The sequence below is a fragment of the Xenopus laevis genome, chromosome 2S (assembly GCF_017654675.1).
Source record: "Xenopus laevis strain J_2021 chromosome 2S, Xenopus_laevis_v10.1, whole genome shotgun sequence".
NCBI classification, from domain to species: Eukaryota; Metazoa; Chordata; class Amphibia; order Anura; family Pipidae; genus Xenopus; species Xenopus laevis.
In genome coordinates this window covers 131042768-131061899 of record NC_054374.1, presented here as the reverse complement: position 1 = coordinate 131061899, position 19132 = coordinate 131042768, and the positions used below count along the sequence as shown (strand labels likewise).

Sequence of the window (19132 nt, the reverse complement as noted above, 5' to 3'; positions counted from 1 at the left end):
CTTTAAAAAAATTAAAAGATCTCCCCAGCCTTCAAAAGTTACTTGCATAAATCCAAAGGTGTAGCTGGGTGTGCGAGGGGGTCAGCCCGCAATTCCTAGGGGTGCAGATAGGTCCGGTGCCTAGGTTGGCACCTGATCAAATGATTAGAATATTGGGTACAATGGACCTGAACGTTACAGTGTTATGCTGTTCTGTTTCAGCTATCATAAAGTGGAATTCAAATTAGTGATTAGAACTCACTGTGCCTTCGTATTTTTATCACATCTGACTGTCCTTAGGCTTAATTTAGTGGATATGGAATTTAATCACACCAAGTATGAACCAGACAGCAAGGAGAGAAAATCAAAACGTTTACAGTATATTTAAAGGGGAACTCCACAAAAACATAACAAGCTTTTTAAAAAGTAAACAACTTTGCAATATACATCAATTATGCAGACTTTTCGTGATGTGTGTTTTTTTTTTGTTGGGTAAAAGGCAATTTCGTGTTTGTCTGCTTGCTTACACAAGCCCAGAGGGACACTTTAAGGCTTGGGTCAAGCAATGAGTGCTGCATGGCCTGGGATCAAGACCTGAGCACAAATTGATTCTGGCAAAAGTATGATCCCAACAAAAAGCAGCCACCAATTTTACAACTTCTTGGCCTAAAGCTAGCAATCCTAATAAGTGATAACCAAAGTACCCATGCCCCAAAACTGCCATGATCTCAGAGTGATATGTGTACTTCTATAGGCTGTAGCCCAATGTTTTTCTGTGAGAATGCTACAGAAGCACAAAGCACAGAAAATCATTTGTAGCTTTCGCCAACCAATATATAAACCCTCCACTCGCCGCATGTAATAAACTGACAATTTGCTGATAATGTATTAACTATTTTGGGAAAAAATAAGATTCCTTTGATTGCAGACTAAGCTATATAGTCTCTAGAAAAGGCCAATACTGAGTTTGTCAGGACAGAAGCATTTTATTACACATGAACAGGGGTGCCCGACCCTTTTTACACTTTCGCCACATTAAAATGTAAAAAGTTTTGAAGGGGCAACAATTTCCCAGGGTGCCATTAAAGGGCTGTGATTGGCTATTGGTAGACCCTATGTGGACTGGCAGCCCAAAGGCGTCTCTGTTTGACAGTACACCTGGTTTTTATGCAACCAAAACTTCCTCCATGCCAGGAATTCAAAAACAAGCATTCACTTTAAGGTCACTGGGAGCAACATCCAAGGGGTTGGTGAGCAACATGTTACTTTCGAGCTACTGGTTAGGGACCGCTGCACATGAGGAACCCCAAGACCGTTCTTGTAATAACATTAAAGCATTCTGATCCAATATTGTATTCAATAAGTATTGATTTTTCTCTCGGACAATGAAAGTAAATGATCAGTTGCAAAGAAATAGGCTGACTTTTGTTACCAGAGAGAACTTTTGTGTAATGTTCCCCCGACATTGTTCTATGATAAACTAACAAAGATATAGGAATATCACCAGCACACAAGGTATGCGTTTAGCAGGGCAAGCCCTTGCAATTTTATTTAATGCATGGTGCAACTTTTCGGGGACACTCCCCTTTGTTAAGTCCCCGAAACGTTGCACCATGCATTAAATAAAATTGCAAGGGTTGCCCTGCTAAACGCATATCTATGCCGGTGATATTCTTACACGTTTGACTGGAGGTTGCCGATTCCTCCATCACTGAGCACCAAGAGGAGAGATTTGGGAATGTAGGGTGTGTGGTTATTTCTAATTTCTTTGAAACCAGTTTTTGTCTGAGAACATTGGGTCAGCAAAGGACAGACAAGACAGTAAAGCTCCCCATAGACGCGACGATTCTTCTTGCCGAACGACCGATTTTAGGGAAGCCCGACCAATTATCGTGTGGTTAGTGGTATTCGAACGATCGTACATCTTACGATTTTTCGGCCGACATCTGTCGGGAAATTGATCGGCCAGGTCAAAAAATCTTTGTCGGTCCCAGTGCAATCTCTCTATGTTTGCAGGGCCAAGCAGGCAGCTCCCCTTTGTTTTCCTGGTAAATTGGTCTTTTTAGTTGATGGTAAATTCGTACGATCGTTCTGAGAAGATCGCGGTCTCACGATCAGGATCTGATCTTTTAAAAATCTCAACATCTATGGCCAGCTTTAGTCAAGTAAATATATTTTTTGGAAATCTATCAAATAACTTACATATCTCAGGAGCTTCATCTGAGCCATCAGGGCAATCCTTCTCTCCATCGCACCTCCAGCCTTTTGATATACATGTTACCTGATCCTTACAGGCAAACTGTTTGGGGCTACATGTTTTAGGAGCTGAAAGACAAAAAGAAAAAAACATAATAGTTAAACATTCAAGCAGAAGAATTCCAGCAAGACAACAAAACCCAGGTACATTTTTTAAACATATTTTTGCAAGCAAATCCTACAAGCCATTGTACTTTGAAAAGGGTAGTTCATCTATTAACTTTTAGTATGTTATAGAATGGCTAATTCTAAGCAACCGTGGACTCTTCTTACTATTCGGATCCTCTCCTATTCCAGTCTTTTATTCAATTATATGTATAGTTGCTAGAGTAATTTAAACCCTAGCAACCAGACAGATAAAAATGCGGCTACTGGAGAGCTGCTGAACATAGAGCTAAATAATTCAAAAACCACAAATAAAAAAATTAAACCAATTACAAATTGTCTCAGAATATCGCTCGCTACATCATACTAATAGTTAATTTAAAGGTGAATTAACACCTTTAAGTGGTGATAGTCCTATGCCACAAAATTTTGCTCATATTTACCAAAAACTGCAGGGCTACGGTAAATGCAACTAAATAAAACTGTGGGTTCAAACACCAAGCGGACAACTTTCTGTATATATGAGTGAGATCATGGCTATGGCTTACTATGCCTGGACAAACTTGGCTCTTTTTATTGCATCATCCAAATAGCCTTAAAGGTTCTTTATATATATCATCATCATCAATTTATTTATATAGCGCTGTCAAGATACGCAGTGCTTTTATATATACACACACAGGAAGAAGTCACTTCATTTTTAACTGTAAATAATCCTCTAAACAAGAAAAAATAAAAATATTCACTCTTAATTTGTCTAAGACAAAGTTGGCATCCCTAATGGAAAAGCAGTTAAGCTGACATTTTTCCTCTATAACTCTAAAGTATCTGAGTCGTCATGACATGAAAATAAAGAAGACTTATCAATGGCAGATGTAAGCACATGAGCTGGATTATTTTTCATCCTTGTCTGGGAAAAGGCTGACAAATGTCCAAAAACAGCTTCCAATTACGAGACAGTCAAAACATGAACTGAATGATTATTTAAAATATATGGGAGGGGTGTTATTCGTACATGCGATTCTTGGTGGAATCAAATTAGCGTAGTTCTGTATTTGCAAGTAGCACACACAGGCCTCCTTGTCCCCTCTGTTGGCACAGACACAGTTGACAGTTGCCTGTAAGCCAATCAGCAGAAGCAACGGCCTTGGGCCACAAAAATACCACATTTTTCTTATGAGGAAGAGAGCTGTGAACTATATACAGTATTTTGAAATGAGTTAGCTTTTAGTATGATGTAGAGAGTGATATTCTAAAAGAATTTGCAATTGGTTTTCATTTTTATTTATTATTTGTGGTTTTTTCGCTTTTTCATCAGCAGCTCTCCAGTTTGCAATTTCAGCAATCTGGTTGCTAGGGACCACTTTACCCTACCAACCACACATTGATACTGGGCATATGAATGGGAGAAGGGTCTGAACAGAAAAACGATTGATGAAAAGTAGCGATAACAATACAATACATTCGTAAACTTATATAGCATTTGTTTTTTTAGATGGGGTCAGTGACCCCCATTTGAAAGCTGAAAAGAGTCAGAGGAAGAAGGCAAATACTTAAAAAATTATAATAATAAAAAAAAATAAGACCAATTGAAAAGTTGTTTAGAACTGGCCATTCTATAACATACTAAACTTTAATTTAAAGGTGAACCAACCCTTTAAGGTTTTGTTCCAGCAGTTTACCCTCTCTAGCCTCAGGACTATAACATATTTGACAATTCAACAGTTAATAAACTAGACATGTATAACACGTAAGGGAGAAACTAAAAATTTTTTGTTTTGGGGTAAAACTACAGCAGAATATTTATGGTTATTAAGGAAATAAGTCTTTATAAGAGTATGTGGCATGTGCATAGTTACTCAAAGAGCCCTGCTTGGTTTTCATGTACATGGGCACAAAATTCCACCTTTGTTCTGACTGTGGGACATTGAAGATGTAGCTGCTAAAATAACTACCTACCTGGTTATACTTAGACAACTAAAGTCCAGCAAAAGGAACAGGCTAAAAAAAGATCTATTTTCTGCAAAGCAATAATTTTCCCAGCCCAGTGGTAGAGCAGCCCCATGGCACAGAAGATCCAGGTCTTTGAATTTATTTATTATTCTAATTTCTAAACTTGGTAGCCCCTCTTTTTGCTCTAAGTATACTGAGCACACTTTGGTATCTCTATGTACAGTTTTAGGGGGGGAAAAACATCATTAAATGTTATGTTACATACCTATCCACACCCCACTTCTGGACTAATTTTTTTAACAGATTTTTTACATTGCATTGGTGCGCATCTCCAAAGCGATCATTCAATTGCATTTAGATGAGAAGGAAAGGCAATTTAAATTGGGGGTGCCGAGTGATTATATTTACTTACCTGACACCCCGGGCCAGTGCTCCTATCAACAGAAACCTGCACCGAGTTTTTCCAGAGAGCACCACAAATCGATCGTCTTCTGGCTTCTATGGTTTTCAAATTTCTCTGGAGCACCAGCCCGGGGTGTCTGGTAAGTAAATATAATCACTTGGGGCTGCCTAACTTTTGCGTACCAGGAAATTGTTACTTATGTGATTATGTCACAATAAACCTGTGTATACTATGTGACACAATATAGGGCAATATAGAGCAAGCAGCATGAACAGAAAACCCATTTAAAGTCCGTTTGAGTATTTTGCCTTCATGAATTCTATATATTCAACATATTTGTGCATTAACCGTTTAGTAGGGATGGAATGACCAATTAATCTAGACAGAAATCACTCGGACAACTTTATTACACGGGCAATGCACTATTTTTTTTTTACTTTAAGATAAGTTAATCAATAAAGATGAAAAAAAACATTTGCTAAATACCCAAATGGCTCTCCACCCACCTCTGCTGTTTCACTTTAATGCAAATATTTATTCAGCAAAATGAGTATGTTCTATATTGACTTGTACTTTGCCCTCTAGAACCAGAGCTAGCAAAGAGTAGAAAAAAGAAAAAAAAAAGTTGGACATCTGGATATCCGAGCTAAAGTACTAAAGCAGCTATTTGTGCCTACATGTGTATGTGAGAAAAGCTTCAGGTTGTAAGCTATATTGTAACTAGGGATTCACCAAATCCAGGATTTGGTTCGGGATTCGGCCTTTTTCAGCAGGATTCGGATTCGGCCAAATCCTTCTGCCTGGCCGAACCGAATCCTAATTTGCATATGCAAATTAGGGTCAGGGAGGGAAATCACGTGACTTTTTGTCACAAAACAAGGAAGTAAAAAATGTTTTCTCCTTTCCCTTTCCCCTTCCCACACCGAATCTTTAGCGAAGGATTCAGGGTTTGGCCGAATCCAAAATAGTGGATTCGGTGCATCCCTAATTGTAACCACTTATCTAGCAAAATAATTTATATTTGTTTGCACTGCTCCATTGCGCAGCATTCTGTACATTGTATTTATAAACTAGAAATGAAACTGCAAGGAACTCAAAGGGGTTAAGTCCTCTTACTGCTCGGGAAGTTATTGGTTATGTATACTCTTGGGAGGTTTCCACAAAAGGCCCTGAATCTTGTACAAGTTCTTGTCCATAGGGGGGCTCATTTACTCCTTTGCTCTACCTAGTACCCGGGATGGATGTGATGGGAGCATGGAGCTTAAAGCCCAAGTTCCACCTACTACCAGAGAGGTGGATGTGCCAGGAGCATGGGGTCTAAGGGTTGAGTAGCAAACATGAAGCCCTAAGTAGATCAGCATCCTTAGGGAAGTCAATGAACATGGACCAAGGTAAAGGAAGTGCTCAGCCGTTTCTGTCATAGCACACTTATAGGAGGCCAGTTTAGAAAGAGCAGTACCAGGCTTCACCAGAAGTAGTGTAGAGTCAGTTCTCTTCAGTTTCCCAATTTTAGATAGAAAATGTAGGGAGGCATTAAATAGATACAAATAAACTCTGAAATGTTTCACCAACTGAATTATCCAGATACACATGTATGCATTTTGCATTTGACTCAGCACTGAAAATGAGAATTTGTTTGCCTGCATGAGATGGTATTCTAAAAAGCAGCACATCCGTGACAGGTTCATTGCAAAAGAAAAGAAGGCCTCCCACCTCCCTTCTCACTTAATATTCTCCCTGTTTGCTGGCAAGAGCCCTGGAAGAGACGTGACCAAAATGATCGGCCTTTGTTTACACGCTCCAAACTGCAATCGAGTATGTGATGTCCAAGAAGAGCGAATCTCCAACAAAACTCAATAGACTGAAAAGCCTCCTAGTTTCAGGAGAAGCATAAAATGTAAAATATCAGGACAGAAGAGTTGCAGAGGAAACAGCACAGGGAAAATACCTTAAAGCCCACTCACAGAATGTTCCCATACATTTAGTTTTTGTTTTATATCTTTTGCTTGTCTTGACCAACAGAAACCATGGGACAACATGTTCAACAAACAAAGAAATAAACACTAATGTGATGCTAATATTTATAAAGTTACAATATGCTGGAATCAGGAGAGATTCATTTAATATTGCATATGCAGCAATTATAATTATTATTAATGTTATTTACAAAATAGCAAGGGGCTGATGATGTAACTACTGGAGGGAGGGGGAATGGACAACATTTAAAAAAAACACTTAAGGACCATTAAAGGGGTAGCTCAACTTTAAGTTAACCTTTATTAAGTTGTAGAATGGCTAACTCCAAGTAACTTTTTAATTGGCCTTCATTTTAACTTTTTATGAATAGTTTTTGAATTATTTGGCGCGCCTACTGACTCTTACCAGCTGTGAAGTGGGGGGTCACTGACCCATCTAAAAAGCAAAAGCTCTCTAAGGCTACAAATTTATTGTTATTGCTAGTTTTCTCCTATTCATATTACAGGGTATTTTGGGCCTTGGAAACCAGATTGTTGAAACTGCAAACTGGAGAGCTGCTGAATAAGAAACCAAATAACTTAAAAAAAAAAATAATAATAAATTAAATTAAATTGCGTATTGTCTCCGAATACCACTCTCTATTAGGAGTGCCCATACTTTACTCATGCGAGGTCTACTTTTAGTGATGTTGTACTATTATGATCTACATCCATAAAATAACTGTTAGCATTCTGTTCCATGGAAAATATTACTTAAATATTGATTTATGAGAAAATATATATTTCTTTTGTAACCATAACATGATAAATATCTAAATGAAAAGTATAAAATAGGAGGGTGATTTAGACAAGCTATTTGTTGACAGTGTCTTGAGATCTACTGATCACCAGCTAAAGGTCTACTGGTAGATCCCGATCTACCTTTTGGGCACCCCTGCTCTAAATCATACTAAAGGTGAACAACCCCCTTAAAGAAGAGTGAAGAGATGAATGATGGGACAGCCAGAGTCATCTTCATGGTCACTATATTTTGGGCGCAAAATAAGGACGCTAGGGTGTACATTAGACTATAAGCTCCACTGAGGCAGGGACTGGTGTAAGTAGTGTATAACCTGCTGAGCAGCAAATATCTGTGCTATACAATTAAAGGATAACTATGATTTTAATTTTAGTATAGTCATATCATGGAGCATAACTATGGCACTATCCTCAGTGCAAGAAAAAATGAGGTCTGGATGAGTATTCAACAGAGAGAATTGTTATTGCAAAATATAAATTCTAAACAAGGATACAGTACACCGAACTCCAATTGAATAGCGGTAAATCCCTAATCTTCTACATCCAAAAATCAGCATCTATGGAAGCGTGAAAGCAGAATATTCATGTTTATCTTGGTGGCAATAAGTCTCTTTCAATCAAAGAAACAGAGCAGATTGTCATTTCTAACTGTGGTTCATTAAATAGACGAAAAAGGTAATGTCTGCCCTTTGTAGATCTGTTGATGACTATTCACGGTTTCCTGAAAATATGACAAAATATGCAATCAAGCTCCCTGTATGAGGTTCCCATTTTTCTAACCTGACCTGCATCCCTCCTGAGCTTAAAGTCTTAAAGGAGAAGGAAAGGCTAAAATTAAGTAAGCTTTATCAGAAACGTCTATGTAAATACACCAGTAAACCCTCAACGTAATGCTGCTCTGAGTCCTCTGTCAAAAGTTGTTTTTCATTCTATTGTGTACACATAGGCTTCTGTATCAGACTTCCTGTTTTCAGCTTAAACCTGCAGGGCTAGGGCTTGAGCATGCTCAGTTTGCTCCTCTACCCCCTCCCCTCTCTGCTGTAATCTGAGCCCAGAGCTATGAGTGAGCAAGGGGAGACTCAGTCAGGAACTGATGTCACACCAAGCTAATGTGGCAGCTGCTATCCTAAACAAACAGAGAGAGCTTCTAGAGCGGTTTACTCAGGTATGGTAAACATTCTACAGAATAAATATAGTCTTATAGCTTGCACTACTGTGGCTAATCTATTGGCAATAAACTGTTTTGGTAGCTTTCCTTCTCCTTCAAGAGTTGCAGTGCAGCAATAACAGGGCTTAGGTTACTGATAAGAAATTACTTAAAACATTAAATAAAATGTGCCAGGCACAGAAAATATTCTCATTTCGCTCTGTATACAGATACTCCTCTTTTGGAGCCCACAATGTGCAGAGATGGCCCCTACTCCTACACATGTCAGCTCTGCTTTTGTAAATGACAAATAACGGTACAAGACAAGGGGACTCCTCAATTCATCGTTCGCCTTGAGCCATCCCACTGAACCCCATTGTTACATACTTTAATGAAACACCAGGACTCAGAAACGGGGTAACATGGCCACAGCATTTATCCATATTAAATAAATAGGACCTTGCCAGCCTAACCCAGGGCAATAATCTAAAGCCAACATTTCAACAGAAATGTTATTACACTGGGCAATTACTCACAGAAGATTTGAGATCAGCACTATGTCATTAAATCCATATTAGGCTGCCTCTACCTATAGAGAGGATGGCCCCAAACTCTGCTACCAGCAGGAGCAGCATCTACTACCATGAGAGACGTTCAGCAGCCCTGCTGCTGGTCCTGAATCTGCAGTGTGTCAATGATATGAAATCCAAGCAGGCTGTCACCTTGCACAAACAGTAGTAGTGTCTATATTAGTGATTTGCAGGTTTACTAAAATTCGACCCACATCTGACCCTAACCCAATCTGGCAACACCCGCATCTGACTGGCAAGCTCTTTATATACTTACTCAACCTGCCATGAGGTCACGCACAGAGGCAGAAGAAGGCCCGAGGTGGCCTGTACTTACCCGCACATTACTAGTCTGTATCAATCAACCCACCATGCAGTCACAGGAGAGAACCTCCTTTCTCCCTCTTCTAAAACTTCCTGTGCAATACTCTGGCAAGGTCTACCGCTGCTGTAACAATTAAAGCTTAACATAATCATATATCCAGAGGGAAGCAAAAAACCCCAGCCTGAAGCCAGTGCCAATTATGCCTCAAGAGGAAAAAAAATTCCTTCCTGACCCCAATGGTGTTTGGAAACATTCCTTGGATCAAGCATTTAGAGCATGAATAAAGACCATGCTATTTACACTGTATAAAGATACAGAAAAAACAATTTAACATTCAGGAAACATCCAGATTCAACTATTAATAATAATAATATGAGAACATAAAGAAGAAAACTCCTGACATTTTTTGAAAAATATGCAAAAGGGGGAGGGTGAGATGTTTGTAACTGTTCATAAGATAAAGTGAACTGCTTCTTCCCCTGACATCACATCCTTCCATTTCTCTGAACCCAGCCCGGCTTTCCCCTGCCTTAATTAATTCCTTGTCACCCGTTCACAGCTACATCTGATTCTGTCATCTTTAAACATAAACCAGCGCAATGTCTCAATGTCTTCAATATATTGATAATGGGTTGAGTACCTCTTGTATTTGTCTATATGTATTTTGTGGTCAACCTTATTGCACCACAGCTTAATAGTCAAAAATTATTGCTGATCACAACGTTCCCTTGTTTGTTATAGTTTATACAGGAGCAGTGGCCAGCTCCAGGTTGTAGCCCCCACTCTTCCCAGCTACAGTCAGGTGATCCCACTGGTGGCTAATAAAACTGGGCAGCCAAGTTTGGGAGTTTTTACCTTGAATGAATGAGTGAGTTGCAGGTAAAACTTAGTCCCTGTATTAAATGTATAATGTAGTCGTAATAGAATTCTTAATAAATCTGATGAAAGTTGAGTGTATGATTGGCCAGACCAGGGATGACTTTGGTGTAGTTGGCCAGCTTAAATATATTGCAATACAATATATGGATAAACAATCTCAGTTTTGTGTAAAGGGGAAGGTAGTTTTAGTATCTGGGAGTTATAGTTTTAAAAGCCTTATTGAACAGCTTCAACTTTTTTTTTAAAGTGCATAAAAATCTGCCATTATTAGGGCTACTGCACGACTTAAATGAAAAGAAAAGACAGATCTGTTCTGAAGCTTATATTTTGTAACCACCCCCCTGCCTTTGGCTTTCTTATACAAAAATCATGAGAATTTCCTTAAAATCAGTGAGAGAGAAGGAACATGCTGGTTCACAAAAGGGAAAGCAAAGGCTTATCATTAGTCTTGTTTTGCCATGTAAACGATAAGGCTGTCACATTTCTCTCTGCCTGAATGAATAAATATGGAAAAAAATAAAACGTTAACACAATGAAAGCTTTTGGCCAAGATGTTATATTAGACTTCTTATACTCCTTTATCAGCTGCAGTATATGGACTTAGTTCTCAGCTATAGTTAATAGAATAATCAGAGTTTGGCTGAAACCTCCCATAATGTACTCTACAGGACAAAAGTAATTTTATGGGATCCAATATCCAAATAAAAACCCTGTAAACCGATAGATAGATAGATAGATAGATAGATAGATAGATAGATAGATAGATAGATAGATAGATAGATAGATAGATAGATAGATAGATAGATAGATAGATAGATAGATAGATAGAGGGAGGATATATACACATACATACACACACACACACACACACACATACATACATACATACATACATACATACATACATACATACATACATACATACATACATACACAAAATATGTGTAACATTTCCAGTGGCTTTAAAGTCATTTGTAAATATAGTAGTAATGAACAACATTCATGTTTCTTTTCTGTGACTCTTAAAACAACGTAGCAGAAGTCTGTTTTTTCTTAACAAAACACATTATATAGATTTGTTTTGGGTAGGGGGAATATTATAGTATTCAGCCGATGTTATTAAAGTAATGGATGCACTGCATGGACGGCGTTGCTGTGTTAATAGTTCATATTCATATCAAGGCTCTGTTCTAGGCCCTCTGCTGTTCTCGCTCTATACAACTTCGCTAGGAAAACGTATTCAGTCATTTGGACTTCAGTATCACCTTTATGCTGATGACACCCAACTCTACTTGTCTACTCCTGATCTTTCTAATTCTGTCCTTTCCCAAGTTACAGACTGTCTCTCTGCTGTCTCCTCCTGGATGTCACAGCGCCACCTGAAACTGAACCTTTCTAAAACAGAACTCATTATATTTCCTCCAAGATCTTCCCCTGTCCCTCAGATATCACTCGCAATAAGCAACACCACCTTTCATTCCACTACACAGGCACGCTGCCTAGGAGTTATCTTAGACTCTCATCTGTCTTTTTCACCACACATTCAAACACTTGCAAAATCTTGTCATATTCAACTGCGCAACATTGCTCGAATCCGACCAAAGATCAGTTCAGAATCAACTAAAACACTGATTCAGTCTCTCATCATCTCCCGCCTTGATTACTGCAACCTACTCCTCACAGGTATTCCAACAAGTCACATTTCCCAACTCCAATCTGTTCTAAATGCTGCTGCTAGACTCCTCTAGCTCGCCGCTCAACATCAGCTGCTCCCATATGGTCCATTCACTGGCTCCCAATCTCCTCTAGAATCAAATTCAAATTACTAACACACACATTCAAGGTCCTTAATAATGAAGCCCCTCCCTATATTTCATCTCTGATCTCCAAATACTCCTTCACGCAACCTTGGCTCTACTTCTGATCTTCACCTCACTTCTCCGAATCCGAATGTCTCAATTAACCTTTAGTATGTAAACTCTAATTTGTAGGGCCCTCTAATCCTATTGTCAGTGGCGTAACTAGATATTACTGGGCCCCACAGCAAATTCGTTTTCAGGCCCCCAAAATGTTTAGAGGTTGACTTGTTTCTCCAATATTTATTGGAATTGTATATGAATTAGGGCCTCATGGGGCCCCTATACCTCCTGGGCCCCCCTGCAGCCGCAGGGTCTGCTTCCTCTATAGTTACGCCCCTGCCTATTGTACTCTGTAACCCTTGTTTGTTATCCACCATTTATTCCGTTTGTTATAACTAAGGTAAAGCACTGCATATCTTGTAGGCACGATATAAATAAATGATGATATTTAAATGGATGGCTGCTTAGACTGGACTGGCAGTCATTTCATTCAATTTAATGGCTGTCAGGACAATACAAATGAACATCATGTCAATATTTGTCTGACAAAGTATCAGTTGCAAACAAGTCAGTACTTACAGCTGCAGTCTGCCACTAAAAACAAATATGGCCAATAAGAAGTTCTGCAATTCCACAATATTAAATACATATATCCTACTTCCATGGAATGGGTACATTTTACAATAAACAGTCTCCATGTAAAAAGACACCAAGCTGAAGACATCTTCTTTAAAGGGGACCCGTCACCCAAGAAAAATATTCCTAATCCTATTTTATCACGTTAGTCAAGCAAAATGAACTTTAATTACATTGTATAAAGTATTTGACTTTTGTTTCCTTCAGTCTAAGAATTCATAATTATAGCAAGCAGGCAGGAGCCATTTTGTGGACACTTATTAATGCAAGCCTTGCATCATCTCAGAATCTTGTTTGTGCACCAGAATGGGAGACCAGATGTCCATCCCCATGCCCTGGCTACACAATTAAACGGTTAAGAGAGGAGGAATGCATGAAGAGCAGTGACATCTAGGAAGTGCTAAATGGAAAGTGAAAGTAACTGCCTGCCACACCTCTAAGCCTAAGGCATGGTGGAGGGGCAGGCAATATTTGATTGACAGCTGAGATTTTTAAATGCGTTCAAGACAGCTATGAATGCGTTAATAAAAAAAAGAATTTGGATTTCATGTTTAATTTTAAATTGACTTTTATTATACAGCTTTTTATTTCTGGGTGACAGGTCCACTTTAAGGTACTGGTTCTACCACAACTGGGCCTTAGGTAATTGGTACATGGCTGCACCCAAACCTCCATAAACCCAAAGCAAATGAGAATGCAGTCTCTGAATCTGATATTTTCAAAATGAGAAGGGTCAATGTACACTCTTATTGTTATGGTTCCTTTCCTTTAGCAGTTCTCTCTAATCAGAGCCACTAAATTACAAGCAAGTAATAGGCCAGTGGGTCAGCCTTATTTTTAAACCAGATGTTGTTTGGAAAAAAAAAAAAAAAAAAAAAAAAAAGTTAAGGGGGGTATAGGCAAATACCAGTCTTTTTGTTTCTACATGTGGTTCTTCTCCAAATGCAAGTAACGTTACAACGAGAAAAACAAGCCCAGCAGCTATAAAACTAGAACTGTAAAGCTATAAATAAGTCCGTTGTGTCTGCACACACACACGCACACACATAACATTTAGTTTTTCTCTTTTACATATAAACTTTTAGCTCATTTGAACAGGCCTCATCCGTTGTACAGATATTGCTACAGTCTTTGGGAAATATGGGTTCAGTTGCACAAAATCAAGACAATGCAACCAGTCGAATCACAAATATACGTTTGCATTTGCTGCATGAATCTGTGCAAATAACATTTCATCTGCGGATATACCTTTGCAGACAGAAAAGGTGGCCACACACAGGGAGATCCGCTTGTTTGGCGATGTCGCCAAAACGAGTGGATCTCTCCCCGATATGCCCACAAGTGGGCGATATCAGGCTGATCTGATCTGATTAACTAAAGGCCACAGCGTTACTATAAATAGTAGCATCACAGACCCCCAACCTAAAGGAAATTTACAACACCTAGAACTGCAGCCTTGCAACTTCAGAGCAGATTTGATTCTAATCAGTTTCCCTAGTGTGTGAATGGACCAGGGATTGAATGAATACACATTCTCTGCATGGTACATCACCACCAGTAACCAAACAGAAAAAAAATAACTTTTCCACCACCTTTGGTTGCAACAAAGTGTGACTAAACACACAGCCAATGCCCTATCAGGCAGACTATTGGCACATTTTTCTGGGAGGCTTCATCTTTCTCAGGGAATTTGCAGCACAGAACAGATGCTTTCACACATTTAGACAGAATGCAGAGTTGCAGTGTCACTACACAGACATGACAGGAAGGATTTCTGACTAGCCAGTGATATGAAAACCAGCCAGAGAACAGGCCCCAGAGCTATCTAGGAATGGCCGTGCAGCCGCTTTCCAATCACAGACAAACGGAGATCCTTCAGTCTGCTCCAGTCAGGAAAAGGCCTCACCCTCAGGGCTAGCAATCACTTCATAAAAAACAACAAGTACTAAAATAAAGTCATAGAATTACATTCATATAGTATTTTAATTAAAAGTTTAATGCATAAGTAAATTAAAGGGATCCTGAAACTACTTATTTACTGCTCAGCTGGCTGTATTCTAACATCAAAATACTCAAATATATACATATATATATATTTTGATGTCATTTAGTATTTTTATTATTTTTACCTGACTATATTTGGCTAAATGTACAGTATATATTTGGCTACATGTACAGTTTATCTTCAACACTTCAGACTAGGAGGTGTAAGTACTAGGAAGGCTGCAGGGAAGATAGAGACAGTGATTAGTGATAGAACTCAGCATTTACAGGGTCAGGTCAATTTTTCTGCTGAAGGAAGGATGCCATCGCTGAGAACTGATGGCAGTAGTGGTGTATTCTTCAATCACCTAAAACTGCCTCCCTTTCATTTCTATTACAAACAGTGGTCAAATTTGCACCTGGGCACTAACCAGGCACGTATTTACCATATACATACCTCCCAACCGTTTTCTGTGGGACAGTTCCGATTTTGACAGCTCAGCCCACAGTCCCAGATTTGAACTTAAAGTTTCTCTTTGATCTCCTGCACGGACACCAGAAAAAGACACAAAGTTTCTGAAGCTTAATTAAATAAGAGGCTTTTTGGCTTTTTTTGAGAGCTCAGAATAGTCAGCACCTGCACGCAGATAGAACGGACAATTTAAATAACTAATCCAGTGTATAAATAAAAACTGGCTAAATAGCATGTGAAAAATAAAAAAATGTTTCTAATATAGTAAGCAAAAATCTATATGTAAAGAGCGCTCGCCGGTGTTCCATACTCCTTCAGCATCTTCAGCAAGATGGCGGCACCCAGGGGAGCCTCGTAAGACGGGATGATGTTCTGATGGCGATGCGTCATGACGGCAGTGTCAAAATGTACAGCGTCAACACGCAATGTCAGCGCATGATGTTGTCACACACGTTTTTGGCGTGAAAATCTGCCTTTACAGGGACGCCTGAGGCCTACAGACATTGCCCGATAATAGGTTCTACTTTGTGTGTTTCTGGGTGCGTTATATTGATAATTCTACTGATTCGGATCCTGACCTTGGCCTGTGATATCGTCTATTGAACTCTTGCTGCCTGAGTTGACCCTTTTACCTGGACTTTGTTATTCTCTTTAACCTTTGGATACCTCGAACTGTGTTTTGTGCCAACCGCTTCCTCCTTGGTCCGTAATTCCAACCTGAGCCTTAAGGCCACTGACACTATAAAGGCTGGAGTGACCAGATGACTAACTGTTTATTTTTTTACAGATCAGTTTGTTTAAGAAAAGCAGGTCTCTTTTGGGCCAGAAAATGCCAATACTGGTGCTTTTTGTTGCTTCCTTTTTAATTGAAGGGAGGTGGCAGTGGTGGATTATTAGGGGATACAAATAAATACATGTAAGAAATCAACCATGTGCCACCCCAGCTGAAAAATAAAAAAAAAAAATCACACGTTTTACACACCCCATAACAACTCCTTTATTGCTGGGGGCCCTATCCAAACTCCCTCTCCAAATCTGTAAGACATGCATTTTAACAGAAGAACTAAAGCTTAAAAACATGTATATACTAGATAATACAGCATATTCCATTAGGGAATCCCCTGCCAAGGATAACAAGGCACCAACACTATATGCCAAGTGTTGTCACAAGTGAAGCAGACAAATAATCTGCCCCTGAGGCTTTGATCTGTGAAAATGTTTGGCTGCTGTAACTGCAAAGGGGAAGTCGAGCACCCAGAATAGCAATGAAGTCTTGGAATAAGTGACATTTCTACTCAGGTTTCAAACACATTGTATATAATATAGCACAACATGGGTTTGTTACTCAACTGTAAAAAAAATACTTACTACTGCTGATGTAAGCAGAGAAGATAAGAAAAATTAAGCGCAAACAAAATAAAGCATTTACAAACACAGGTACATACAATAGGACACATGAAACAGAAGATAAATATAAAGAAATACAATACTTTTAGCTTGTGTAAGAAAAATAAAATAATTATTTATATATATATATATATATATATATATATATATATATATATATATATATATATATATATATATATATATATATATATATATATATATATAGTTCGAATAAGGAACAGCACTCGCCATAAATGCTCAATATTTTGTATTAAATAGTAAAACAGTTACATCACCATATATGTGCACATACGTAAAAGCGACGTTTCGAGCCGAAAAGGCTCTTTCTCAAGCCATGTGAAACAATGGTGTAAAAGTGCATACAAAGTCCATAACGTCCTTTATAGTCCAGCAGGGGAAGTGACATAGTGCATTCTTGTTCATACTCTCTGTAGGGATTCCACCCTGTAACCTGCATAAAATGTACATAGCCTTACAGATATATATACATAGGCAATTACTAAACACATTTTTTCTGATATCCCTCAATTATCAAAGAAACAGATATAGATCGTAGTCTTTATTAAGACCATGTGGGTGGAGTGAATTTAATTTATTAATCCACCAAACTTCCCTTTGTTTTAATCTCAGTTCCCGATCCCCTCCTCTCTTAAGTGGAGGTACAGTTTCCAACACCATGAATCGTAACTGGTCAACCGTATGGCCAAATTCCTTAAAATGTCTAGAACGACTCAATGGTTTTCATTTTCATTCAATTTTCCAGAATTTGTGATCATAAAGAAGTGTCATTTTTGGATATTCTAATTTACAGGGAGAGAGGTTTACAAACTAAATTATATTCTAAACCCACTGACCGAAACCAGATACTCCACTTTGCAAGTAATCACCCCTTACACACTAAACAGTCAATCCCTATTAGTCAATTCACTCGGGTGCGTAGACTAGTAAGTGATCCTATGACGAGAGAATTTCAAACTAAACAAATGAGAACTAAATTTAAACAGAGGGGATATCCATCTAGGGTATTAGACAGGGCAGAAAAAATCATTGATCACAGAAAGGTTAAGAAAACAAAGGGGTCAAGGATCACCTTTGTGACCCAATATGGACCATTGAGCAAGCAGGTCAATACCATTCTACGTAAACATTGGTACATACTACGTAGGGCATACCCTATGGTGGGGGAATTTGCTTCCCTTCCATTGATATCATACAAAAAGGGTACAACTATTGGATCGAAAGTATCTAAATCCCTAGTTCAAAAGGGAGATACTCAAAGTAATACATTTCTTGGTACCAGAAATACGGGTATGTACCAATGTTTAAATTGTACACAATGTAAATATGTGATAAAGGGAAAAACTTTTGCACATCCAAGCACTGGCGAGATTATACAGATTAGGGGATACCATACCTGTTTGTCCCAATATGTGGTATATACTATCGTGTGCCCATGTGGCAAGATTTATGTTGGGGAAACTGTCCAGAAAGTCAAGTCACGGATTTCACAACATAAATCTACCATTAAATCTGGCAATTTGGCATTGCCACTTTCTAGACATTTTAAGGAATTTGGCCATACGGTTGACCAGTTACGATTCATGGTGTTGGAAACTGTACCTCCACTTAAGAGAGGAGGAGATCGGGAACTGAGATTAAAACAAAGGGAAGTTTGGTGGATTAATAAATTAAATTCACTCCACCCACATGGTCTTAATAAAGACTACGATCTATATCTGTTTCTTTGATAATTGAGGGATATCAGAAAAAATGTGTTTAGTAATTGCCTATGTATATATATCTGTAAGGCTATGTACATTTTATGCAGGTTACAGGGTGGAATCCCTACAGAGAGTATGAACAAGAATGCACTATGTCACTTCCCCTGCTGGACTATAAAGGACGTTATGGACTTTGTATGCACTTTTACACCATTGTTTCACATGGCTTGAGAAAGAGCCTTTTCGGCTCGAAACGTCGCTGTTACGTATGTGCACATATATGGTGATGTAACTGTTTTAGTATTTAATACAAAATATTGAGCATTTATGGCGAGTGCTGTTCCTTATTCGAACTATATATATTATGGAGGACTGACCGGAGACCTCATGGGACGTGCACCGCAAAGACACTGCAAAGCGTGAGTGCTGATACTAGCATTTGTATTATACACATATATATATATATATATATATATATATATATATATATATATATATATATATATATATATATATATATTTATTTATTTTTAAAAAGTAGGATTATGCAAAAGAAAGGATAAAGGGAACAATCTAAAATGGGGCACTAAACTATGTGCAATTAAATAAAATGTTTTACAATTATTATAAAATTACAAATGGATTAGTAGCGAAAAAAGTC

General features: G+C 38.4%; 1 protein-coding gene across 1 annotated transcript in view; it reads right to left on the bottom strand.

The window, feature by feature from the left end:
• The window catches only part of lrp1.S (LDL receptor related protein 1 S homeolog), a 190408-nt gene that overhangs the window by 150224 nt on the left and 21052 nt on the right, over window positions 1-19132 (bottom strand). The window contains 1 exon segment of the mRNA XM_018250057.2: window positions 2182-2304. Within this exon segment, the coding sequence (XP_018105546.1) occupies window positions 2182-2304 (123 nt within the window).